The 27,776-nt window shown below is 48.3% G+C and overlaps 1 protein-coding gene across 1 annotated transcript; it reads left to right on the top strand.

Annotated features, from left to right (window-relative positions):
• Positions 1–4,913: 4,913 nt before the first annotated feature.
• POU2AF1 (POU class 2 homeobox associating factor 1) lies at positions 4,914–27,776 on the top strand (the record flags this gene model as incomplete). The annotated part of the gene is made up of 7 exons (XM_080816400.1): positions 4,914–4,940; positions 5,031–5,148; positions 5,280–5,438; positions 23,386–23,516; positions 23,944–23,986; positions 24,070–24,335; positions 27,462–27,776. The coding sequence occupies 7 exons, from the start codon at positions 4,914–4,916 to the stop codon at positions 27,774–27,776; spliced, it is 1,059 nt and encodes a 352-aa protein (XP_080672526.1).

A 27,776-nucleotide genomic window follows, 5' to 3' on the forward strand; every position in this document is an offset into this window, starting at 1 on the left:
AATTTAATTCAATACAGGAGTCTGTATCTTTTTATGGGTGAGTTTACTGTGTTTTATATTCACTGTAATTACTATGCTATTAGAACTTATCCTGCTAGCCTGTTTCTATTTTCCATTCACTGTATTTTTTTTAAATACCCCCTTCCTGTTTTACCCAAAAAAATCCAGTTTTCTTCAGCTGGTTTAAAAATGTGACATTCTATATCTGTTCTTACAGTAAGAACAAAAGTGGCCATCACTCCTTACTTCTAATCCATACTTGGGTTTATATTTTCCCCTGTCAATTTCTTAAATTTGTCAATACTTATATTTTCCCTTCTGTAAAACAAAAACATTAGCATATTTTAATTTCTCTTTGATCTCTCTCTTTGATCTCTTTAATTTCTCCAGGGCCACACATTACATGCCTCTGCAAATTAAGCCGAATACGAAGTGAATGATGTCTCTTGCAGTTGAGCAATCATGCTGATATTTTCTAGATTTTTTGCGCTGGGTGGTTTGGGATGTATTTTCTCCTTCTTTTCAGCTTAAAGAAAATTCCTATCATAAACTTTAACCATGGATCTGATCACTTTTGCTCTTGTATTTCTTGAAGTTCTCCCAGTTGCCCTTTTTATTTGAGTGCTTCCTCAAAGAGCTACTTTAATGTGAGGCCTTGTCTATCTGAGGATGTTTTTGTTATGCTACAATATTTAACTGATAGTTTGGCTGGATTTAAAATTACAGGTTCCACGCTCTTTTCTTCGATACTGTAAAAATATTTCTTCATTGTTTGCATCTAGTTTTGCTGTTGAGAAGAATGCTATTAATATGATTCTTGTTCCTCAGCTGTTAACATACTCTTTTTTTCCATGGGTTTTTAGATTTTCCTCTTTGTATAAGTTGTTTTTAAACTTCCTTATAATGTGTCCAGGTGTCAGGTTGTCCTCACCTCTATGGTTTGTCCATCGGTCTTTCCATCTTAGATCTTTCATAATTTCTTTTAAATTTTAAGAATTTATCATCATACTCAAGACAAGGATGAGACAAGAATAACCACTTTCACCATTTCTGTTCATCATGGTACTCGCTAACCCTATAAGGAAAGGAATGAGATGTAAGGATTGAGGGTGCCTGGGTGGCTTAGTCGGTTAAGCGTCTGCCTTCGACTCAGGTCATGATCCTGGGGTTCTGGGATCAAGCCCCGTGTCAGGCTCCCCACCTGGCAGGGAGTCTGCTTCTCCCTCTCCCTCTACTGCTCCGCCTGCTTGCGTGCTCTCTCTCTCAAATAAATAAATAAATAAATAAATAAAATCTTTAATTAAAAAAGAGAGAGATGTAAGGATTGGAAGGGAAAAGAGAAAACTACTATTGTTACCTGAAGAAATGATAATCTACTTAGAAAGACCATCATAACCAAGAGACAAACTTTTAGAACCAGTACAAGACTTTAGCAAGGTTGTTAGAGGTAAGATAAACTCACAAATATTATTAGAATGTTTCACTAACATTAATGGCCAACTCAAAAATACAACAGAAAGTAAGATGCCATTCACAATGTCAACAGGAGGTACGAAGCAAGTAGGAATAAACTTATTAGCTAAGAACACACCAGAATTCCATGGAGAAAATTTTAAAACTCAAATAATAAAGGATATGGAATATGATCTCCATGGATGGAGAGCTATCCCCTGCTTAGCTGGGCCAAATTAATCTTATAATGGTATCAGTCCTTCTCAAAGCATTCTATAAATTCAATGAACAACCAATAAAAATTCCAGTTTGTATTTTTTTGGAGGAACTTGATAAACTTATTCTAAAATTTTAAGATATGCCATAATAAATAATAACGAAAACTTTCAAGTGTTAGGACAAGAACAATGAGACCAATGAAATACAATGGAATTTAAAGACAGATCCATATATATAAATTAGGTATTTCTATTTAAAAAAAAAAAAAAAGGACACCACGAATAAAGTTAAGAGATGCCAGGGTGCCTGGGTAGCTCAGTGGGTTAAAGTCTCTGCCTTTGGCTCAGGTCATGATCCCAGGGTCCTGGGATGGAGCCCTGCATTGGGCTCTCTGCTCAGCAGGGAGCCTGCTTCCCCCCTTCTCTCTGCCTGTCTCTCTGCCTACTTGTGATCTCTGTCAAATGTAAAAAAAAAAATCTTTAAAAAAAAAAAAGAGATGCCAGATTAGGAGAAGAAATTTATATTGAGTAAAACAGATAATATCTAGAATTTTACATGTAGAATATACAAAGAATTCCTAGTCAACAAGAAAATGACAGCAACCCCACTGGAGAAATTCACAAAGGAATAAAGAGTCATTTTAGAGAGGAGGAAGTCCAGAAGGTAAACAAGCATATGAAGAGTATGTATTACTACGTATTAGTATTAGTAATGGAGAACAAAACTACGATGAACTATCACTACACCTGTTAGGTCAGCAAAAATTGGGAAGCTGGATGGTGCCAAATTTGGTTGTGAGATGGAAAACCATGAAGCTGATGGGAGTCCTGGAGAACAATCTGGTTGTATTTTGTCAGCTTAAATATGTGCATACATAGTAATTCTACCTCTGGGCATATAACCCACAAAAGCACTCATGTCTGTAAAATGATACGTCAAACTATTCATCGATACTTTGATTGTGGAGGGAGAAGCTGGAGACGATCTGATTAAGTAAAATGCCGTGTTTGCATTCCATGGGCTTCTGTGAAGACATCAGAAGAGACAGATGGGATGTCTACACAGCAATGTGGATGGACCTTAAACATGGTGCTGAATGACAAGCTCGGGAACAGTGCAAGTGCTTATAAATCAACATGAATAAAAAAATCCATGCATGCAAAACAGTACACATTTTGTAAGGACAGGTACAAATGTCTACAAATAAAGGGATTGACATCAACCAGATGAAAACCTGCTTTGACTGGCATGTAATGGAGTTGAGTGGCGACAAGAGAAAGACTAGGCATGGAAGATGTGGGTAGGGAATGAATGAATGAATGAATGAATGAATGAATGAGTAAATGAAAGAATAAGAGACCCATGGTGATAAAATGCCATGGCCAAAAAGGATGATGAAGGCCCAAATGGAAAGGGGGAAAATAAGGCCTAGTCTGGATGAGGGCACCTAGTGAGTACAAGTAGATAAATGTTGAATGAAGGAAGGGACGAAGTCTGTCGTGAGTCCTTTTTGCAAAGCTAAGGATTCTTTTGCAGTATGAATCAGTGCTCGTTACTGAATTATTTTAGATGTTTTGATTCTGATCTATGAAACTTTTTTAAAAAATGTAAGCACACCTCAATTTGAGACATCTAGAGGCATTAAAAGAATGTTTTCTTCAATTTCTTGAAGCATTGCATACACATGAACACCTCCTTCCCTTTTGAACTATGCCATGCAGTTTGGTTTTGGATTCTCAGCAACCCAAAATGTCCTCCCAACAAATATTGGAGATTTTGACCAAGTCTTGGTTCCCGAAGAGCTGCTTCTATGTAGTCACTGATATCCAGAGTCTTTGCTGGAAGCACTGAACTGGCATCTGGTTCCCAAGCTTCAAAGCTGTCAGAGGCCACATGGCTTAGAGTTGGGCATGACGGTGGGCTTATCTCCTGACCTTTGTTTTTTACCTGCTGCTGTATAAGCTCTGATTTGTCAGTATACCTCTAGATTTGTCTTTTTCCTCCCTTCTTTCCAGAGGACAGAGAATTATCCCAGATTTTTCCATTGATCTGTTCTAGGTTTTAAACATGGCTGACATTTGGCTTTCATTGACTTCAACTTAACAAGTATCTGTCAGTGTGATTCTTTAAAGCTCCAGCTCTAGTAAGATGAACTTGGGTCTGATAGCCGGCCTATCACCTAATAGCCCCGTGACATTGGGCCAATTAAATTTCCTGAGCATTTGTTTCTCTGAACCATATGGACAGAAGTTTCCTCACAGAGTTGTGGTAACTCGATCAGATGATGTAGTCAAGGCTTCACACAGTACTTGGTGCCTAGTAAGTAGTTGTTACTGCTTCATGGAAATTATTATGCAAGGCCATGAGAAGAGACCAAGATAAATAAGAAAAACATCTTAATTTCGTGGAACTTGGAAAAATAGGACAAAACGCAGAACAATGTGAGGCAGGACCAGTGAGGTTGCACATCCTCTTAAGAACCCCATGAGACATTCAGAGAACTGCTTCTTCATTTTATAAACAAGGAAACAGAGACTCAAGAGTTATAGGACTTGGCGAAGAGAACACAGCCAGTGAGTGGCACAGCCTTGCTGGGAACTCACCCCTCCTATGACTGAGCCAGGGTGGATGGGTGTGCCTTGGTTTCTAGTGGACAGAGTTGTGTCAGACAGCTCTGAAGCAGTGTGGGGGGCAGAGCAGCAAGGGGGCCCGCGCTAGGGGGCCATAGTCAGGGGGTCAGATGATTGGGTCACTGGGGCCTGAGCATGTGGAGTCAGATATGCAGTGGCAGAAAGCTTCCCAACTGGTAAGGAGCCTAACCCCCATTTGCTATAAAGTGGTGAGCTTCACTACTTTTTCTTTGAGAAGCTTCGTGCTAGCAGGTGGTTGGGTACTAGGAAGGAGGCCCTGTTCATACTGTATCATTAAAGAGCACGGGTGTCTTCTCCTCTCTTCCCCGAGTGAGTTGGCCTCTTTCTCCACGGGCGTATGACCGCTGGAACCAGTATCCCCCATATTTAGGCATGATTAAGCTTCGCCATTTTGGTAGTGGCTGGGGTACAAGGGAGGGACTACTGTGTTTCAAAATGGAATAAACAGAAAAGCAGTATTAAAAGAATGAAGAGGTTGTTTAGTGAGGCTTGAAGAGACGACAGGTGTTTCCTCCTGTGTTGAGAACCAGTGGCCCCTGGGAATTGCATTTCCTGTTGAGCAGGGCCCATGGCGGACCGAGTCCTGCTGACATGCCTGTGGTAGAGAAGGCTGAACGGGTACCACAGGAAACCCAGAGGTGTCCAGGGGTCTTTTGGGCTCATCATGGGTGTGGAGGGGCCCGAGACCTGACACGCGTGCTCACACAGCTCACGCCCACAGACACGTTCACCCTCCCCACGCGCATCACACCGCACTCTGGGGCCGTGTCTGGATGGCCACGGCCTTGCGCGTTGAGCTGTTGTTCGGATCCAGCTGGCTGGCTCCGTGAGTCCAGCGGTCTGTAGCCGGGGGGCCTCCGAAGGCGCACACAGTGGGGTGACAGGCAGCCTTGCTGAAGAAAAAGTGCGCCCGTGCCTGAGGTGGGAGGATGTGATGACGCGGTGGCCCCCGCGCAGCGGGAACTCGGGCCTTTAAAAAGCTGAGGAAACAGCCTGTGAGCAAAGCCGTGGCTACACTGGAGGAAAGCACACCCAGGCCTCACATTCAAGAAGCCAAACTGTCTGCTTCAAAGAGAAAAGGCAACATCCTGTCACAGGCCATGCTCTGGCAAAAACGTAAGTGGTTCGGCCGTGGCTGTCAGAGCCCTGTCAGCACAGGTAGGAGCCGGGAGCTCCCCAGCGAGCCTGGGACTTCTCGGACGGAGAGGATGTGGTCGTGATGGAGGCCACCGGGGTCTGGGTCCCCGGCCGGGGGGCGGGGGGCAGCTCAGGGGTGAGGTGGGCGACGGAGCCCGATGGAGAAACCAACCTGTCAGAGGTGATGCTAAGTTTCCAGGCTGGAGGGGAACGAACGAGTGTTCCAAGGTGGGACAGCTCATCGTGTCTCCGCTGTGGGGCATGAATCACCGCGCGGAGGAAAGGCCAGCTCATGATTCACACAGTGAAAAGCCAAATGTGACACCGGTTTGGGGCCGAGAGGGGGAAGCCGTGGAGTCCTTTCCATGACTGGCTTTATTTTTCGCAAACAGCTGCTCTTGAACTCGAGGTGCCGCTCCTTGGGCCTGTTTCTCTCTGGGTTGCTTGGCTTTCTGCTGAGGGCAGGATTTGTCGCTGCGAGTGCCCTGGGGCCGTGTGGAAAGTTGGCTTCGCCAGGCATGTCTTGGCTCGCTCCGCTGCCCTGCCTCTTGTCATTCTTCTTTTGTGCTCTGGGGCAAGGCTGGTGTGTCCCCGTGTAAGGGGGCAGCGGGTTTATCTTTAACCTTCGTGTTTATCCCTGGGGTTGGATGGAACAACCGTGAACTTTATTTTCCATTATGTGGGATCAGAGACTCGTGTTATTAATATTTGAAAGCATACAGAGAGTATCTACAACATTCCTTTCTTGAAATAACAAAGTCAACTCAACAGCCTCACGAGAGTCGAACGTTTGGGGGGCTCGGTTCTGTACTTCCTCAAGAATGAAATATTACCAAAAAATTGCTCTGACTCTTCAAAGGGGCTTAGCTCTTTAAAATGCCTCTTAATGAGTTTATGTACACCCTGCTTCAAGCAAACTTAATGTAAGAGAATCTAGATTTACAGAAAAAGATAAATTGGGGAGTGTTTCTTTATTTTAGAAAAAGATATTCTCTTGGGGGCCTTCAAGTTCTGAAAATATACTTTCACTGATTAAAACGTAGCTTACAGCCACTTTATCACCAATTCATTGTTTCCTTTATTTCTTGTGTAAATTCTCTGGAATTAAGCTTGTTAATATATAATTCCGAGGAGCGATTTCAAAATTTCTCCGACTGTGAAGTCTCTTTGTTTGATACTGGCAAGATGCATTTTTTTTTTTTTTTCATAAAAAGAGATGAACTTTAATTTGGGCTTGAGAGCTATGGACTCCTTCCAAGAGAATCAGAGATACGCTGACATGGGCAGGGCACAGTGGCTACCTAAAGGAGAGAGGAACAGCGGCCAGCCCCAGGGACAGCTACAGGGCTGAAGGCAGGTGGGCTCGCCTGTCTTTACTGGAAGCTGCTAAGTGTCCGTATGCCCTTACCCTAAGAGCTGAATTGGTGGGTTTTATGTGAGCTCTTGAGGAACTTTTGCCCTGGTTCCTACTTATTCAGAGCAAGTCACTTTCCTTTTTTATTTTTTTTTTTTTTAAATCTTTAGGTTTCACATGGGTAAAGTGGGGTAAAAATTATATCCATTCCTCAGAGCCACCCTTACCCTGGTAAGACCAACCTTACCCTGGTCCGCAATGGTATGGATGGCTTTGGTTTCCCTCAATGTCTGAGATATACCGGCTGCGTTCCTGTCTTCATGAGCTACCGTGTTCCCCACTCTTGGTTATGCACTACATTCTTCCTTCCTTAATTCCTCTGAAGAGAGTAGCAGTTTTTTTTTTTGTTTGTTTGTTTGTTTGTTTGTTTTGTTTTGTTTCAAAAGAGATGCTGGAGGCATGTTTCCTGCTCACACCCTGGACGCCAGTTGGGTCCAGCAAAACTCCATCCTTGGGAGACCACGTTGTAAGCTCATCTGTGGAATAAGTGGGGTGAATAGTTCTACACATTCAGATGCACACCGTCAAAATTCCCTTTAATTGTCCTTTGGCACCTTAAAAGAAATTAGGAAAGGGCCCGGGCACTGGACCCATCCCCTTACCCAGGATCCAAGTAAAACCCTTGGCCAGGGGCACTGAGGGGACCTGGGTGCCTGGATCCTGTGGGGAACCAGTAAAAAAGGGAGGCATCACCAGCCCACTTAGAATCACCTGGTGGAAGGGCACAGTTTGAAATCAGACGCCAAGAGTGCTGAAAAGTCACTTTCTTTTTTGAGAAAACACCCTCGGGCCATGATCTGAAATGACTGTACTATGGCGTTCTGGAAAGGGTTAAGAAAACACCCACTTTGTAAATGCTGCCTCCTCCCTACCTGGCCCAGGATCCCCATTTGTGGACTGAACGTGAACATTGACTTTGATTCAGATCAGCTCAGACCTGCTGGCACACAGAGGTGGAAATCTGCGAGCCCCATTCGTGGTTCTGAGCTTTGCCTCACTGGCCGGCAGATTCTCCTTCTGGGTCCCGACCTGGTCCTGCAGCCCCGCGTGGATGTGAAGGCACAGCCGCTCCAACCAGAGGCCCCCGTTCAGGCCACCTGGTCACAGTGCAGTAGATGCGGCAGGAGCGATGGAGTGAGACAGGTCTGGGTTTGAAAGCTGGCTCTGCAGCTCAGTCATTCTGAGCTGATTCTGAAAAGATCTGCAAAATGGAGGCTTTCATGCCTGCCTTACTAGGTTTTATTCGGAGCAAAAGTAGGGAATGTGGTAGTGTCATCAAGTCTTTGGATAGTGGGGAGGGTGCACCTTCCATCGTCCGGCACGTCTCCTGTGCCCATCTGGAGGGATCAGAGTTCTGCTAACTTCCTTCCGGTCTATGCTTTTCCAAACGCTTTGGTTGGAACAGTTAAAAAGGCCTGGTCAAAATATTCTTGAGTGATAGAATCTTTCAAACGGTGTTCCAAGGGTCTAAATCAGAGGTCTGCAGACCACAGTCTGAGTGCCAAATTGGCCCCGTCACCCGTTTTTGCAAATAAAATTGTATTGGAACTTGGCCATCTCTCTGTTCGAATATTGCCCAGGGCTGTTTTTGCTACATCAGAAGCACTGAGTAGGTGCCACAGAGAATATATATATGGACTACAAAGCCAAGAATATTCACTATCTGGTCAGTTAGAGAAAAAGTTCACTGTCCTCTGGGCTAAGTATACAGTAAGTATGACTTGGGTCATACTTTACATGCTCATTTCCTTAGGTTTCTCTGTATCCTATGCACAGGGCCAACACCAGTGGGAGATAAAATTTGTAGTCCATTGATTAAATGATTTGCATAAAGCCAAAATTTGATCTGATTGACTTCTTCTGTAATAGCTATGGAACTGTGTACAATAAACTCAACACATTTCTAACATTTGTTAGAAAATGAATGAATCACACCTTGCTTTTTATTGTTGTTATTTGTGTAAGGGAAAGACTTAACGTGATCATGAAAGGCAGGCTGACTGATTTTCTCTGAATTGGCTGTTTGTCTTGATGTCCCGCAGACGTGGCGCCCAGACCTTTCCACCCTTTCCATGGGGACAATCCCAGCTCTGGGGCATGAGCACTCACTTGCAGTGTGCGGGGAGGGAGACGCGACAGGAACACGAAACAGTAACTGTTGAACTCTCACAGCACAGATGTGCCTTTGCTCCCAGACAACGTCAATGGAGCAGAGGTTCCCAGACAGACCAATTAGGGTCTCAAAATTCTCACGAATGTAGAACTCGGGATTTACTCCAGGGTTCCACTGAATAGCCAATTTTTGTAGGAAAGCTAAAAAATCAGTTAAACCTAAGGAAAACCTATAATAACCCTGTAATATCTGAAACCCCATCTCTTGCAGAAACTCAGGGAAAAGTAATACAGGTTCTGTGGAGCACCGATCACATTTCTATCATGTGTCACAACCTTTGTCCCCTTCGTAAGCATCTTTCCGTCTCACCGAGTTTATTTACTGACTCAGTGGTTCTTGCTGATAAAGACAAGTAAAGTCTAAAGGACAGACACAGACTCATAAGCCCAGAAGAAAGTGAAATAAGGGATGACATCTACCAGGCACACAGATTAGTAATTTTCAAGGTGGACACTTTACTTCCTTCTCCCTGTATTTACTAAAGGAAAATGCCAACTGTGTTTTTCTCTTATCTCCGACTTTGTTTTTCTCCACAAGTCAGAAGTTTGGAAATCTCTCTTCCAGTTCCCATCTGCAAATCCGTTCTGTGGTGAGGAACAAAAAAGAACTAAGGTGGTCTATACTTACTGGCTAAAAATCTGCTCATTTAATTTGCTTAGAAGTTCTGTGGATTTTTGCTTTTAAACCTTTCCATTACAAAATAAAGGTATGAGTTTCTTTCCCCCGCCTCTGACTTCTTTCTAAAGAAGTTTATTTTCCTACTATGTCCACCAATTTGACTTTGACCCATCCAAACCAAAGTCGGCTGATTGATTATCAACGTAAGTTTCACAGTTATGAAATACTTATCGATGTTCTAGTTTTCTCATTTTTGTAGAACAATTGTTTGATACAAGCGGCCCTGCCAGGGATGGAGAGGCCTTTACTAGAATCTTCTTGTCCTGGTTGTGTAACGCTATGGACAAACCATTGTTCTTGGAGGCGGGAGACATGAGTTTACTTTCCAATGTTATTAGGTGCAGGTTATTAGGTGCAGGGCTCCCGGCAAACCACCTAGCCACCCTGGGCTTCAGCATTCTGGCTGTAGAAAGGGAATTGCCCTTACGTGGCTAAGAGGCAGGGAGATCGAACTTGACCCAAGTTCTTTTCCAGCTATAACTGCTGAGCTTTCATGAAGGCTTATACAAAATAAATCCAAGTTTCAAACACGAGACTTTAACAGAAAGCATGCCTCCCTCTGCACAGAGCAGTGCTTTTCAACCGTGGCGACAGGTTGGAGTCCTCTGAGAAATTTAAAAAATACGAATGTCCAGGTCCCAGCCCAAAGGTTCTCATTAAAGCCCTGGGCATTAGATTTTCCAGTCTTCCCAGGCAATTCGAATGTGCAGCCAAGGTGAGAACTACTGACCTAGAAGTTGCAGGGAAGGGCTTCTAATACACCTTTGAGGGCTGTGTGCCCAGCCCTTTCAATCCTTTCCATGGGGACAATCCCAACTGTGGGGCACGAGCACTCACTTGGCACCCCACAGGGCACCGAGTGATCTGTTGCATTGGTTTAACTGCATTTGGTGCTAGTGAAGAGACCCGAAACAAGGTGGATTTAAACTAGACAGCGGTGCATGTTCTCTCACGCCGAAGTCCCCAGTAAGCCAGGCAGGACTGCGTGCAGACTTCTGTCTTTCTGGGCGGCTGTCCTTGGCACGTGGCTCTTGCTCTCCAAGTTGTCTCGTAGCTGCCACTTTAGCTCCAGCCAACACATCCATGTTTTGGACAAGGAAGAAGAAGAGCAAAGAAAGGCAAGGAGGTCACACCTCCCACCACCCCACCACGACCGCCGACATCTAACGGCCGCTTGGATCTGCAGGGGAGGATCGTGTCATTGTGTCGTGGGTACACGGACACCCACGCGTAACGTGGGGCTTGGTAGTAAGAGAGGTGAGGGCTGATGTGGGGTGCGGCAGCTGCCCGTGTGTACCACACTCGGGATGGATGCTCTCCTTTAATCCTCATAGAAGCTCCACAAGGTAGGTTCTGGGCTAAGCTCCATTTCACAGATGGCAAGACGGAAGCTTGAAGGTTAGGTTAGTGAGTCAGCCTGAATATCCTCTCGCAAAGCTGTCCCGTGTCTCTGCTGTGGGCCTTGGCTCACCCCAAGGGCGCGGGAGGGGGCTCCGGGTGAAGGCACAGGCCTCCCACGTCAGGTAAAGGAGCGGAAACCCAACGGCAACAATGAAGTGGCCAGCTGGGGCGTCCCGGGGCCTCCTGCCCAGACTCGGTCTGACGTTTCACGTTACTCACTGCAAGGAATAAGGTCTCTGCGTCTCTCCCTCCTCCACTGGGCTCTTTCGCAGATTTTTCGGCTGTGGTGGGAGGGCTCGAAGGCGAGAGAGCAACCTAGAATCTTTCCCCCCAAACCCAGCCCGTCTGGCAGCCTGAGCTGGGACCCCTCAAGGCTTCGGCCTCTGCGGTGCTTCCTTCCTTCTGAACTGTCTAGACTTTGGAAGAGTCAGACTATCCCTTCGCACACGTGCACATGTGTGTGCATGTGAGTGGTGTGGTGTGGAAAGCTACATATAGAGAACAGGGATTTATTTGGAACCAGAAGGACGTCTCTGTTCTTTCTGTGCCGTTAGTGGTTTAAAGCTGAGCCTCTGGGGCAGGCAGATCTGAGTCTGAATACTAGACCCAGGCCTCACTGGTCGCACGGCCCCGACAAGCCCTTCTGCCTCACTCTGCTGCCACTTCCTAAATATGTAACAGGACCACAGTTCCTACTTCTTTGCTTCATGGGGCTGTGGTAGGTGTTTACTACTGCTCTTCGCATGAAGTCAACACTCAATAATAAATATTAGTTACTATTCTTAATTTTCCCGCGCTCTCTCTCTCTACCTCTGAGAATAAAACTTATGCAGCTAATTATAGATGGTGATTCGTGCGGCCTCTGAGTTCTGCATTTCTTGTGAAACGGCAGGGCACACATTTCCAGTCTTGTAACTTATGGTGGGGTTTGTGATCAGGGCTAAGGCTGATGGCTGAGATGGCCATTCTGGGACCAAACCGGGAACTTGGGCCACCATTTTCTACCATGCCTCATAAGGCAGCAGGCTCGTACTGACTGACAAACTGTGTTTGCTTTCTTTTAATTCACAAGATTGGACTTGAGGTTTATAATCTAGGTGTCAGGAGACTGACCCTTGAATTTTGCAAGAAATAGCACAAGTGATACCGAAAACTGAAACAGCAATGTGCTGCCTTTCTTAGTAATGGTTTCATTAGTATCACTTTCTGGGAAGCGCCGTCAGCCAAAGAATTATAAACCAGAGTCATTCTCAGACCAGGTGTTGGGACCAAAAAGGATTTGACCACCCTTAAGAAAAGCTGAATTACTTTTTAATCCTCTAGAAAGACTCTTAGATTTAACAGGAAGATGGGAAGTGTACAAAGATTGCTACCACTTCCCTAAGACTGCTAAATGTTGGGGAGATAGAAAAGAGAGGGAAAAAAGGGAGGAAAGAGAGTTGAAAGCAGGAGCAAGTTTTAATGCTGGATAAAGGCAACACTGATTCAGGAGAGAAAGGCATAGAAGGAAAATTGATCATCCCTCTGTTGTCCCATGCATGTGTGCAACGACCTGATAATGGAATTATTCTTAGTAGAGAAATCAAGCAGTGACATACATTGTCTTCAGCAGGAGGGAGGGGAAGATGGAATCAGGGACGGTACCCCGAAGCATATGGCATTGGATATAGACACTCAAGAATAAATGATAGTTAGACTTCTTGCTTAGATCTTGGGAGACAAAGAGGCATGTTAGGACATAACATACGAGCATTGGGAAGGAAACCCAAGGATGTCTAGGCTGGTGTTTACAACATTTTTTGACACAAATGTCTTCATTCAAGCCAAACCTGCTGTAGAACTCCAATACAAAAATAAAAATGGAGCAGTTTGGGGGGGATATTGAAGCTCTGATTGCTCACTGACACCCAGACTCCCCTGCTTCCTTCTCTTTACTGGCAAGTAGAGGTGCCTCCACTGTATTCCAGGGTTTTTAGATCACAGCTTGACAACCGTGACCCGGGCCAGTCCTCTACTCCTTCAGCCAGATCCCTGATAGTCGGTCACAGGTCCTTGGTTTAAATGCTTCTGGGGTCAAGACCACACGCCTGGAGCAAAGTGAGTCACCATGAAGCATGTTGTACTGGGCTCCATAAAGCTTTGAAGCTGTGGAGGTTTTCAGTCTATGTCAGTATCTTGTGAACAAAGAAAGGGGTATGGTCCTCAAAGATTGACCTGGTGACTCCTTTCCCAGGCTTCCTAGTCTAACAACTTCTTCACGGTCCTTCATGAGGAAATGTCCCCACATTCTGAGACCATTGGTTAGTACCCAGAGACTTGGCAAAAAAGCTCATCTTGATTGGCACTTTATCTTACATCATGAATCAGTCATGAGGGCTGACTTCACCCACAGAGTCTATGCCCCAGGTCGCCACAAGCCTTGGGGCCGGAGCACTTAGATCTGACCCCGAATATAGAGCTGGTGCTGGGTCTTCTCCTTCCTCCAAGGAATTGGTATCAGGAAAAAGTTGATTTCTTTACTAAGAATCTCTTTGGTATGGAAAATCCCAAACTAGATATTGTTTAAATCAAGGAACAAACAAGTGCGTTTCTTCTCATCCAGCTGCCTGACCGTAGGTTTTTCCTGTTCGCGATCAGACTGGCAATTCTAGATTCAGGCTCTGGGTCTTAATCTAATAAGGAAAGATATTCTGTCTCCTTTGCTCAGTGTCCTCACCCTGGTGCTAACTTGCTATAGAATTTGGGTGGGCACCTTAGGGTGAGCTCACCCCCAATAAGGTCTTTTGCTCTTAGTGTAGTCTGTCTCTTTCCTGCTGCTCTTGATAAAGTAAAGGCAATGCCCAATATGTCAGCCAGAATTCTGCCTTACTCGGATGGGCGATAAAAATTCCCTCCTTGACTGCCAAAGAGCCTTCCCGTGTATACTGCCATGTTCCATCCCATATGGGATATGTGCTCCTAGGTTTCTAGGCCTTTGGAGAAGTACCATGACTATGGCCTCAGTCATGGCTCTGTCCCTGTCCTTTGGGAGATACATAAAAGTTCCCTGAGGGGCTACATCTGAGGTCAGGGACAAAGGCATGCTGTCTTACTCTGCCTCTCAAAAATCTCTAAGTTGCTCCTTCTTGGAGTTGCCCTTTAAAAATTTAATTCTGCCCCAAACCTACTCCTCTGCTGGCTTCTAAAGAAAGAAGTCCTTCTGCTCAGTTCATGATACCTCTGTAAGACACCAGTGCTAGGATTCTGATGTCTCCTGTCCAGGCTTGTTTTGTTTGTAAATGAGGTCCTTGCCTAGTTTCTCTGCACCATCATGGGTCCCCTGTTTCCTAAACATGGCTGTCCTGCTGCCTGGGGACACCAAGCCCAGGCCTGAGGGATGACTTCTAAGAGCACAATGAAGGCAGGCTGAGACAGGCCTTGCTGGTAGCAGAAGGCTCTGGGTGTGTTGATAGGGAATTCAGTATGAGGATATAGCAGGACAAGGGCAAGTTAGAATCCCACCAGGGCTAGCTACTTCTCTGATGAGTGATAGGCTGAGATCCTAGGAAATACACCTGTTTGCTGAGTACCCGTTATATACTAGGTGCTTAACTATGTTAATTTCAAACAATCCTCACGATCATCCCATGAGATGGGTATCATTACTCTCATTTAGCAAACAGGGAAACTGAGGCACATACCTGCTAAGCGATTTGCCAGGGGTCACACAGAGATAAGCTACGTAGTAGGCTTTCCAAACTAGGTCTGCTTGAGTCCCAACAACATCATACCACTTTTCAACGCCAAGGATTTTAGAGTTCCATTAAATGCTTCTCCCCACTCCCAGTTGAAATAAGTCCACCCTTAGATGGAGGTGGGTTCTTACTTCCCTGAGAGCAGTTGAAGCCTGACTCGAACGCTCCTACAAATATGAATCTCAGGAAGTTAGATTTGAGACAGCACAGAACTTTGGAGCCAGCCAATTTCCATCTTGGAATTGGAGTTCCTAGGCTGGTCTTCCTCTAGTGGGCTAATTGGCCAAGATAGGAAAGGACCGGCTGGTGAAACATCTTTGGGGTTCATTTAGGGTCCCTACGCTGGGGGTGAACCCTGAACATCTGGAACTACTTTGTATGTGTTGGGCAAGACTTATATTCACGGTGTGGGTTGAGCCTCCCTCCAAACCAGACTCCCTGCATTGGGGGTGGAGAGACTGCGCCTTGTGTACTCTCCTCTTTATGCAGCCCCCACAGACTGGGGAACCCCTGCTTGCTGCTCATGTAAGTCTCACTGAATCAAGTGGAGGTGGAAACCAGCCCAGCCAGCCAGGACCCTTGAGCCATGAGGCAGATAGAGCTCTGTCACGGTTTGTGATTCTAGGTCTGCTGATGCATTTATTTAATTAATGTCTATCCCCCACTTGACTAGACGGTGAGCTCCACGATGGCAGGGACCTGGTTTACTCTGCTTAGCCAGTATTTGTTCAGGGCATGTTCTGCCAGGGCTCTCTGAGTCTTGTCCCCTAGTCTGGGAGTCAGTGTATCTCAGATGGGAGGCTTTTCTGCTCTGGTGACCCCAGTTTCTGTAAGAGAAGGGCAGATGCAGCTGGTTTCTCAGGTGGACCTATCCACTGTCATTTCAGTCAAAAGTACCAAAAATAAAACTTTGCGGGGAATTGCTCAGGTCTCTCAGTTCTCGTCACTCATGTGAGCAGACTGCTGGTAACCTTCTCATTGACTTCTTTTTCCTCTCTCGGATGGGAAATACTATTTCTTGGGGAAACTGGCAGTCAAGGGAGACGGGATCAGGGTGGTCCAAGCCCGGACTCTGACATGAGGAATGAGGGTCAGAATGGGGCAGGGGACATTTGGTGACTGACCTCTGGGGTTATCCAGAGAAACAAATGGACTTGCCCAGCCTGGGGTCAGGCAGGTGGTGAGGAACTGAGCTTGGAATCAGAGGTCTTGAGTTTAGCTGATGATACACCTATTTATGAGTGTGGACTTGGGTAAGCCACTTAACGTCTCTGGGCATCGTGTTCCTCATCGGTGGAAAGGAGGGTGAAGACCTCCCCTGCCTATTTCAGAAGTTGTGGTGAGGCCTCAGACGAAATCATTCGTGTCAGTCATAGAAAATTGTGCAAAGCTGAGTTCCTGGGGGTTAAGGTCGTGACCAGGAAACACAGGGACCTTCAGCATGCATGCATTCACCATGCCTGAGTCTACACAAAGAAGAGGCAGAACACGGACACTGTCCCCCCAGGAGTAGAGAGAGGAATCTACACCCCCAGGAGTAGAGAGAGGAATCCAAGAGCCTTGTGTGCTCTGCTCACTCTGCAGGAAGTCTGGAGGGAGGTGGACACATGGTGTGGAATGCACTGAGAGCCCCTGGGGGGAAGGCTGTCTTGGCAGCAGTGCCCATGAAGACAGTCTGAAGGCTCTGGTTCTAGCGGCCTTTTCGCTGACCTCACTCGATTAATCCAGGCAATCCTGAGGCTGTGGAGTGGAAACTTGGTGGATACAAGTGGGGTATAAGCAAATTGGCTATTTAAACCCAACATAATCCGAGAGGAGTGTGTGACCACCCTGGGTGGCCATTCCAGGCTGGCTGGGACTTCCCTTAAATAGGGATCGCTTGGCTCCTAGACCTTGTGCTCTGGGGCTCTGTGGTTCTAAGACTGAAAAAGCCTCTGTGGTCACCCCAGATGTACTCGAGGATCCTCCCCTAGCTCTTCTTTCTCAGGTTGTTCCCACCCAGGTCTGTAGCGCTTCTCCATCCATTCCCAGTGACCACCCGGGATCACGGCAGATCAGTCACTCGATGGTTCTAATCAAATGATGATTGATCAAATGATGGTTGACACTGAGCTCCTTGGGGCTCTTAGGATGGGGACAATGTCACCACTTTCCCCTTCTCTTCTCTGATCAGACCAGAGAGTCTAGGATCACCCGCCATCTTGGAGCTCTCCTGATGGAGACATACGAGTCTACATATCAAGACCCCATGGCTTGTTCCTTTTTGGCTGCCCAGCAGTCTTACAAGCAACATCAAGTTGTAATTCAGTTGAGGTTCCACTTTCTTGCATCTTCTGAACACCCTTATTTTTTTTTTTAAGGTTTATTTATCTGATAGAGAGAGTGCGTGTGCACCAGTGTGCGTGCGCAAAAGGGGAGATTGGCAGAGGAGGGAATCTTCAAGCGGACTTCCTGCTGAGCATGGAGATGTCCAGGGGCTCGATCTCAGGACCCATGAGATCACAACACGAACCAAAAATAAGAGTCAGACCCTTAACCGACGAGTCACCCAGGCACCATTCCTCTGAGCACATTTAAAGGCACTTTTTTGTTGAGCTATCTTTTTCCACTCTGCCCTGGGTGTTATCCAGATTGCTAGAACATATGAGTGACGTGGTGATACTTCCTGGCTGCAGAGCCTTTGCAGTTTAAACATTACCGGATGGAAAGCCCGCATTTACATGCATATGAGATTTCTTTGTTGGCCTCCATTAAAAAAAAAAGTAAACTGCAATCTAGTGTAAATTGGACGGGAGAGCCTTTCTGTAGCGTGTCAAGTCCGGTCTTTGGCCAAAGCCCAAGTTCTTTCTTCCTGTCTGGAAAAAAATCAGCCATTGTCCACGAACGCAAAGAACAAATTTGAAAACTCCGAGACCTTCAGAAGACGAATGCTCACATTAGTTTTTCAGTTAAGGATGTGGATAATCCTTTGGCCGACCCGAGCTAAACTTCTCCAGGTGCCCTCAACTTCCTTGGGCCAAGAACACAAACAGACTTCTTTACATTAAAGTGAAAATTGTCAGCAATTTTACGACTTTGCTTCCAGTTAGAAGCTAGGACAAGTTTGTTAGCCCTAGGCTTGAATTCCTAGTGCTCAATTATTTGTTTTTGGTTTTGCTACACGTAAGGAGAAAATTATTTGTTTTTCTCCTTAGAGTCGATTTTTTTTTTTTTTTAAATAATACTGAAGTTTCAGCAGCAAAAGAGAATAATATTAACTGTGGTTACGTGGAGGAATCCACAGTGTGTCATGTGTCCTTCTGGGCTATAGGAAGATTTTGTCTTTCAAAATGGTCTTGTGTGGCTCCAGGCTTGAGCTCACCCAGTCCGTTATAAATGGAAAGCCCTTTCAGTGCGCTAGATGGTCAAGATGGGTGGGATGGGTGCCTCTTCCTGGCTCCCTGAGGAGAGAAATGCAGGTTGTACCCTGAATCCCAACTAGCCTTTAGAGCAGTGATCTTAACTGGTGTTCAACTTACTGCCGGGCCCTGGTGGTTCGTGGGAAACCTGCAACAGGACAGCGGCTAGGAGAAGGGTCTTCTTTCCGGAGGATCTTGGAGGCTGTTCTAGGTAACACCCAGCTGAAGAGGCTCTCTGAAAGCTGCCTGGAGAAGTTATAGTGAAAATGCCTGGGTGTTGGCTCCACTAGGAGCCATTAGGAGGGACATATGTCCTTAGCCGAGTAGCTCCCTCACTGTGGTGTGAATGTGGTTTGCATGGGGTCATTAAATAAACAAGTACCGACAATTTTGCATATGTGCTCGGTGATATTTATTATACCTTCTTCAAGGAACTGGAGGGCCACATTTATTTAAATCAGTAGGATCCATACCTTCCCTCAGCTCAGTGCAAAGACGCACAAGCAGAGTGACCAGTCGGCCAGGTCTGTCACGGTCTGTGCTCTCCAGAGGAGCAACAGCTGCTGGGCTCTTATTTTTGTGATGTGGAGCGTGTCTGGGTGTGTGGCAGGGGGAACTGAAATGTCATCTGCTGACTTTTTGTACCTTCAGATTTTTTCGTCGCTCGTTTTGGAAAAGGGAAGCCCTCACTGGGGCCAAATGTATAGGTTTTTCTGTAAGTGAGGTTTTTTTAATTGTTGTTTTTCATCCAAACTCCACTGGTGACTGACTTCCAGTGGTGGGAAGGTAACATGGCTGAACTTCTCGCCGTGATAAAGGAGATTCCTAGCGAGGCTGACGTTTAGGTGGAAAGACTTCTTCTCAGTGGCGGACACTTGGATGCTCCCAGGAGACTTAATGGGCCTTCAAACCGCAGGAGAAATGGTGAGGAGGCATCAGTCTTGGAGGACACGCTACCTGGTGCTGCGGTTTGATGACGGGCTGTTAAAACCTCTGGTCAACTCTGCTCTGGGACACTGGGCTTTCATCCTCTCTGGGCGTGTATTATCACTTTGACCTTCTGGTTTATTTTCTTTGCCTCTTATTATTACTTTGAGAAGTTATTTCAAGAATCTTAAAATTTTTCTTTTAAATATTCTAGTTCAGTTGTCTTTAAGCTAGCTCAGCTCAGGGATCCAGAAGCCCTGAAGCAAAGCAATCATCATTTCAGACAAAATTCTTTTCCTATTCCAAATTTGTATCTGTGGGCTGGCTCCTCAGGCTGGTGGTGGTAGGGAGTACAGTGTTTACTGTAGAATTAGAAACGTTTATTGTTGCTTCCCAAAGGTCGGTGTGCAAGGAACTGATTCCAAGTTTTGGCTTTCCAAATACACTTGGCCATGGGGCTCCTTTGGGAACTGTCCTGGGGCTTCTGATTCCGATGGGTCATGGCCACTTTGCAAAGACACTGTCGGAAGCACCCTCGCTCCTGCCTGCACACTTGCTGTCAGCTGCAGGATTCCCTGACAGCAGGTTGTAGACTTGTAGGTGGGTAGGCAGGAGATCCTTGAGAGATGTGGGAGTTTTGTGACTGCAGCAGGAAGAGGTGGGGACTTAGAAACTAGTCTCCATATGGCCGTTGTGCTGGGCACACCTGTTGACACTGTGGGTTCTGAGGAAGTCCAGACATCAGAGGCCGATACCCTCTGCTCACAGCACCTCCCCCAAGCCCTCTTTGTTCATTGATTCGAAAACAACAGGAGGCAGGAAGCTGACACTTGACAAGATCCTGGAAATGCCCAGCTGGGACCTTTGCAGCCAAGTGTTTGATGTGTCCACTTCATGGGAGGGAGTGGGCTCGGGAGTCCTGTGGGCCCTTCCCTAGAAGTGTACATGTAAATCAGAGGGGTTTAGCTTCATACCTGTCTTTGAGCTGGTCTGAGATGCCTGCCTGTGGGATCGAGCCTTTCTTGTCCCCCAGCTGAATCAGGAGTGTGACCACACTGCTGAGACCCCCAAATAACCCTGTTCCCAAGTTTCTCCCAAGTACAGCCTCAGGCTGTACTCTGTGCCTCAGGAGAGCTGGAACCCCAATCGCGGGCACACAGCTTGAGTGATATCGGTGTGAACAACGCCGATGTGGCTGTGTGCGACCGAGAATGAGTGAGCAGAGTGTAGGAGGGCAGGTGGCCCTGTTCTCTGGGCCGTCAGGCCCCACCTGGGTGGGTTCTGGGGCCAACGCTGGGCATCCACGATCAGGAGGGGAAGTGGCACATGGAACGTATGCAGGGGTGAGGCACCCAGAGGGAGAGTTACAAGGATTCAGAACACGTCATTAAGAAATAGCAGAAAGGATGGGATGTTCATTCAGACTCTCCAGGAGACCTGGTATCTGTCTTCAGATGCTGGAAAGGGATGCTACTACCAACACGGATGATAATACTAGCTCGCATTTATTTAATGCGTCCTCAGTGCAAGCTCTGTGTTAAGCATTTACCCTAACCGGCACGTACCTTTAGGATCCTCACTGCGCAGATGAGAAGGCTGTAGACGATCATGAATGGCGAGCAGCATCAGAAGGCAAACGCAAGGAAAAATGGTACTTGTACCATGGGGCAGGTCAAGCCGTAGGAAGCGCTTCCAGATGGTGTCACTCCCCAGGGGAAGGCGGAAGTGGCTGGGGGTGGGGAAGGAAGAGAACCCATAACCTAGGTGGACGTGGCTTTGGGAGCACCCCCTGTGTTACGGCAGTGAGTCCTCGCCACCACTGTGGGACGTGAATGCTCGAGGCCCAGGGGCGTTAAAAAATCATCTGAGACCTTTCCACCTGTAAGTGACAGCCCGATTTGAATCCAGGTTATTTTTGGCTCTCGAGTCCATTGTTAATACTGATGGTAGGAATACCAGCTCACAGGCGGTCCTGGGGCTCTGGCCCCAGGCTGCATCTCTCAGCTCCACATTCTGGCCTCCGTGTCAATTTCACACGTCCTCACAGCTGTTCCGTTGCTGTCTCCCCCAGTAGATGCAAGAGGCACGCAGGCAGGGCCCACTGTGGTGCCGTTCAGTAATGTGTTCTTAGTGCCCTAGGATCGTTGAGAGAATGAATGAGTATCAGCAGAGATCCCTTACAAGGGGGGAATCAAGAAGAGGATAATCAGTGTATTAGGAAGTTAGAGGGGGATTCTTGTATGAGATCGGGGATGAATCATCAGTGGTTCTAACCCAGCAGAGCTTCAGAATCTGAAGGACTTTGAAAATATAGATTCCTAGGCCCACGTCAACATCCCCCAAAATGAAAACTCTCTGGGAACCTGGGTAACCGCATTGTGCATCCCTTCCTGGTCAGTTCTGCTGCTTGCCCAGGTCAGGAAGCCACCTTGCACGCATCTGAGTCAGGGGTTCTCTGCATCGTGTGTCTCTAGGGCTCTGCACGCACACTTTCCCTTCTCCTGCTGCTTCTCTCTGCCCGCTAGGCTTCCAGGTCAGGCTGTGTGTGCGCGTGGAGCATGGCTGGAGGTCTGGTGCTGGGTCAGGCCTGGGTTCTTATCAGCTGGGTATTTACCGAGCAAAGTTCAGCCAGAGCCGCACTGTGGTTCCGGGTTTAATAGGTACCCAGGCTTTCAGGCTTTTGATCAGAGCCCAGGTCCCTGGGGCCCTTATCGGTGGATGATAATGGACTCCCTATGTGAGTCCCCAGGGCCAGTGGTACTCACTCTTCTTGGCTGACCCAAGCCTGCCCTTTAAAGGCCCGGGGCCCTAGACTGTGGGCCGTCTGGGTGGGTAGACGGTCACTTCCCAGCCATGACTGCTGCTGGCTTGCTCTCCCTAGCCAGGAGGTGCCCTGTTCCAGCCCAGTGCTTTGGCTTCCCAGCTTTGATGACAAAAGGCACAGCGAACCTTCTCACAGCCTCAAGGCTGGACACCTTCTGGTCCCAAGTATGTGGCTCAGCATCTCTGTCCTGCGGGCTGCAGAGAACCCCAGGAACCATTCACCACAGCCCATTCTAAAGGTCTGGGCACATTCTAAAGGGCAGCACATTCCAAATCACCATCCAACCCATTAATCAACAAAGACCTTACTGAGCTTACTATGGACATGCTACCTGGGAGCGTATCCAGAAAGAAGGTATAATAGCTCACCCTGACAAGTTCATAATCTAGTTAGGGGCATAAGAAATGTACAACGAAAGGGTTACTCGTTATTATACAGCAGACTGCAAACTTATTAAATGCTCACTCTGCACCTGATTTTATACTAAGCACCTACTATGCTTCTCATTTACTAGGCCAGTGACTCCTTATGACATTCCTTTATAGGAAATCGCACAGAGAGGGTTAGTAACTTGATGGGGTCACACAGCTAGAACGTGGCAGGGGCAGACGTTGAGGCCTGTACCATAGGGACTTAGAGTGCCTGCTCTTAGGCCAGTCTCTAGCGCCCCCTATGTTGACCTCCACATGGGTCTAAGAGGCCGGAGGGGGAAGCCACTTCTGTGGGCAGCCGTGGGCGCCCAGGAGGGTTGTGCTAGGTCTTCAGCCAGGACCGGTCAGGAGGCTGAGAAGTGTAAGCAGGAATCCTGACCATGGGAAATCTTAAGTAAAGATGAGGATATGAGGGGTGCCTGGGTGGCTCAGTGGGTTAAGCCTCTGCCTTCAGCTCAGGTCATGATCTCAGGGTCCTGGGATCGAGCCCCACATCGGGCTCTCTGCTCAGCAGTGAGTCTGCTTCCCCCTCTCTCTGCCTGCCTCTCTGCCTACTTGTGATCTCCGTCTATCAAATAAATAAATAAAATCTTAAAAAAAAAAAAAGACGAGGACATGAGACATGCAAGGAACACAAAGAGAAGTCGGGGTTCACGCCCGGCCAGAGTCAGGGTGTATGTAGCACTTCGTGTGCAAAGTGGTTAGAAAACGGGTTGACCTAACACAGCCCAGGACTATCCATTGCACATGAAGTTTGCAGGCCTTAATCGGTGGGATGAAAAGGAGCCATAGAAAGTTTGGGGCAGGAGGAGGGGCGATACTGGGGGAAACTGTCCAGGAAGTCTCGCGGGTCCTCCGTGTTCAGGTACAGCTGAGGGCAGCGGGTGCGCTGGGGTGGGGGCTTGGCCCAGAGGGACATGAGCACCAGTGACATTGCTTTTCACAGCCACAGCTCCAGAACAAGCCCCAGCCCCACCCCGGCCATACCAGGGCGTCCGCGTGAAGGAGCCGGTGAAGGAACTGCTCCGGAGGAAACGTGGCCACGCGAGCAGCGGGGCGGCTGTCACACCTACGGCGGTGAGCGGGCCACCGCGGCCAGTGTGTGTGCACACGCATGTGTGGCTTCGTGCTCCGCGGGGTGGGATGGGAGCGTGCTTCCCTGCACTGTGGGATGCTTTCTGAGGCCAGGCAGGTGACACATTACCATGGTGTGGCTGACGAAGAGCAGACCTGGAGTGGAACAAGTCAGGGATCCCCGTAAAAGTAGGAGGAAGGGGAGGGGCTGCCTGGCTCAGCCGGGGGCAGGGGGCTGGAGGGTCCCCACGGGAAAAGGACCCTGCCAGTTCCCTAAGTGCACAGGTTCTTGCTAAATGGAAACATGAGTCCCCCTAAGTACGGGGTGACGGTTGGTGGGTGGGTTTTGCTCCTCGAGGCAAGTTTTCCAAGGAGGAGGGCCAGTTGGAGATAGCTGAGAGCTGATCCGGGTCTTCCCTTCTCCCTCTAGGTGGTGCTGCCCCATCAGCCCCTGGCGACCTACACCACAGTGGGTAAGCGCTCCCGTAGCCCTGGGGACATCCTGCAGGCCCGTCCGGGTGACACCTGCAGCTCTGCTATTTCCTTCTTCCCACAGGTCCTTCCTGCCTTGACATGGAGGTCTCTGCTTCCACGGTGACCGAGGAGGGGGCCCTGTGTGCCGGCTGGCTCTCCCAGCCTGCCCCGGCGACCCTCCAACCCCTGGCCCCGTGGACACCCTACACGGAATATGTGTCCCACGAAGCTGTCAGCTGCCCCTACTCAGCGGACATGTACGTGCAGCCCATGTGCCCGAGCTACACAGTGGTGGGGCCCTCCTCCGTGCTGACCTACGCGTCCCAGCCGCTCATCACCAATGTCACGGTAGGTCTGACAAGCGCAGGGCTGCACCAACCCAGGCCAAGGGCCCCCGTGGAACGTGGGCTGACTTCCTGACCCCAATCATTCCTGCTACTGATCTGTAGGATAATGGAGTCGTCAAGCCCACCCTGTCCTGCAGGGAGGCCAGCTCCTGTTCCCAGTGACCTAAAAGAGCTTCCACAATGAAGGCTTAGGGCCACACTTGTTGTCCCTCAGGCACCTCAGGGTTGGGATGTTCTCCAGCCTTTCTGCCCTCAATCTCCTCTGTTGCCCCCAAAGCAGCAAGTCTTGGTTAGAAGTTTAAGTTTTCAGTGAATGGGGTATCAGGGAGGTGTGCACGGGGCCTTGGACCAGAGTCCGTGTTCTCTTTCTATTCAGGTAGCTTGGAGTGGGGGGTGATTGTTCACTTAGCAATGGGATTTTCCAGGTGAGCTTGAGGCTAAACAACAGGTGACACAACTTTTCAGAAAACTACCTTTTTTTTTAAAAAGATATTTTTAGGGGGGTGCCTGGGTGGCTCAGTCGTTAAGTGTCTGCCTTCGGCTCAGGTCATGATCACAGGGTCCTGGGATTGAGCCCCGCATCGGGCTCCCTACTTGGTGGGATGCCTGCTTCTCCCTCTCCCATTCCCCCTGCTATGTTCCCTCTCTCACTGGGTCCCTCTCTGTCAAATAAATGAATAAAATCTTTGGGAAAAAAAAAAAAAGATTTTTAGAGACAGAGAGAGATCACGCATGTGAGTGGAGGGAAGGGTAGAGGGAGAGAGAGAGAGAGTCCTCAAGCAGACTCCTCTCGGAGCACAGAGCTCAGCGGGGCTCGATCTCATGACCCTGAGGTCAAGACCTGAGCCAAAACTGAGTTGGATGCTCAACTGACTGAGGCACCCAGGGACCCCACAGAAAACTACTGCTGATGAAGTCAGACCCACCCGCAGGGCAACATTTTGAGAGCTGCCTCTAGCATCAGATTGCCTGGGTTCGTATCACTGTGCCTTCACTTAGGAGCTATGAGACCCGAGACTGAGCGACTTCATTTCTCTGAGCCTTGGTGTCCTCATCTGTGAGTTGGGAATACTAACAAGAGGGCTGATGTCAGGATCAACTGGGATGATACTTATGGAGGACTTAGCATCATCCCTGGCATACAGAAAACACTCCATAAATGTTATTATGATTGGCTAAGGTCAGCCAGTGACATTAACCGAGTGCGGCCTCCAAGTACCAGATGGGAAAGGAATGAAGAAAGTACGAGAGATACTTTTACGTGAGTGGTACCTGTTTGACCAAAGGAATGGGAATCCCCCAAGTGTTGAGAGGAGAAGAGGCCTGCAGGTACAGCTGTATCCAGCTTCAGGTCAGGGAAGACTGGGGCAGGTAGACTCAGGAGTAGCTGCAAAGCCCACATTGATACGGGAGCTTGCTTGGGTTCCCTGACTCCCACTCATCTCCTTCAAGGGCTCAGCATCATTCTGACGCTCCCACCTTTTCATCACCATCCAGGCAAGGGCCCCCAGAAGCCCTCCTACCCCATGTCCCCTGGCTACCCAGTGAACCAGTTGTGGGGCCTACATGATGCTGGTTAGGAAGGAGTGAATTCAACACCTTTCCCAAGCAACTCATTTCCATATCAGGAGCCTTGGGTGGAGGTGGTAGGGGGGCCCATCTAACTGGTCCCAGTCATTTCAGTCCCAAGTATCTCAAGGATTTCATTATTTATCTTTCATTAGCCCCACCTCCTACTTTGAAAGCCTCTCTGTATCTCTATTTATTAAGAAATAATTTATTTGCTTTATTGCTTTGTAAACGAATTCATCAAAGCTGGTTCAGGTTACCAGTCAGCACTCGTGAGGAGCAGGAGATAAGACCTTGTGTACCACTGGGTTGACGGAATTCCATCTCTGAGCCAAGAAACCGTGCTGTCACAGTGACCCGCATGGGTTTATGACTCAAAAGAAGGATTGCCCTGTGCATTTTTGAAGTACTAGAAACAGTAAGGCTTTGTTGGGAGGCTGGAAGGCCTCGGGGACCATTCCCAGCTCCAGCATTCTCTAGGAAAATACCCTAGAGACTTGCTACTCACACTGCAGCCCCTGGACCAGCCATGCTGGCATCACCAAGAATCTGACTGGACATGCAGAGTCCCAGGCCCTACCCCAGACCCCCTGGACCGAAATCTGCATTGTCACAAGATTCCCAGGAAACTGAAATAAGCTCATCACGTTAAAGTGACCTCTAATGGCTTGCTCTCAGAAGCGGCAACCGGACGGGGGAACTAGGGGCAGCAGGGGGAGATCTGGGCCTCGCTCACATCGTTTCATGCAGGGACCTTCCTCTTCCACCTGTTTCCTCAGTTGTAGGAGACAGTAGGGATCCAGGCCCTGCCTCTCGTGCAGGGTTGACCTCAGGTTGCTGCACAGGGGAGAGGCACTATTTGCAGGGCACCTGAGAAGATGGCCCTGGGACAACCAGGGGGGCGCCCAGCTCAGAGACGGAGGAGGATGAGGACATGGAAGGTGCTGGAACCTCTAAGGAAAGTCTTGTCTACTAACGGAGTGGTGCCTCCCCAGCACCCAGGTCTGGCTCAGAGCACAAAGGAAGGGAGTGGAGCTGTGTTGGCCCAGGTGGACCCCAGGATGTCAGAGCTGCCGTATGGGGCCGGGACTGTCTTTGTGTCTAGGCAGGACAGTGACCACTTTTGGGACACAGTTACTATGCCACAGGACAGGCTTGTTTTCACTGATTTTTAAGATGTACATGTCCCCCCACCCACATTTTAGTATACCTGAAGTTGGGATGGAATGTATATTCAATAAAATCTGGAAAAGTGTCTCTAATCAGCTCGGCCCTATGGCATCAGCCTTATTCATAGCTCTCTCTACAGAGGAGAAAACGGATGCTTGGGGAGGGAGCATGAGCGAGGACGTAGCTAGTGGGGGACAGAGTCAGGGACCCAGCTGAAGTCTGTGTGGCTTCTCCCTTGGGGGAGACTCTGAGCAGGCAGAGACAGAGCCCCTGGAGGGAGACAGCAGGCAAGGGGGATGGAGAGACCCCTGTGAGGACAAAGGCAGGCAAGGATAAGTGGGTCCCCCCCGCTTTGCTAACCCTTGGTCCTGTGTCTTCCCCATCACAGACGAGGAGCACAGCTGCGCCCACCGTGGGGCCCCAGCTGGATGGCCCGGAGCACCAGGCACCTCTCACCTATTTCCCGTGGCCTCAGCCCCTGTCCACGCTGCCCACCTCCACCCTGCAGTACCAGCCTCCAGCCCCAGCCCTGCCTGGGCCCCAGTTCGTACAGCTGCCCATCTCCATCCCCGAGCCGGTCCTTCAGGACATGGAGGACCCCAGGAGAGCCATGAATTCCCTGACCATCGACAAGCTGCTTTTGGAGGAAGAGGATGGTGATGCCTACACACTCAACCACACGCTCTCCGTGGAAGGCTTTTAG

The sequence above is a fragment of the Martes martes genome (genome assembly GCF_963455335.1).
Source record: "Martes martes genome assembly, chromosome: 10".
Classification (NCBI taxonomy): domain Eukaryota; kingdom Metazoa; phylum Chordata; class Mammalia; order Carnivora; family Mustelidae; genus Martes; species Martes martes.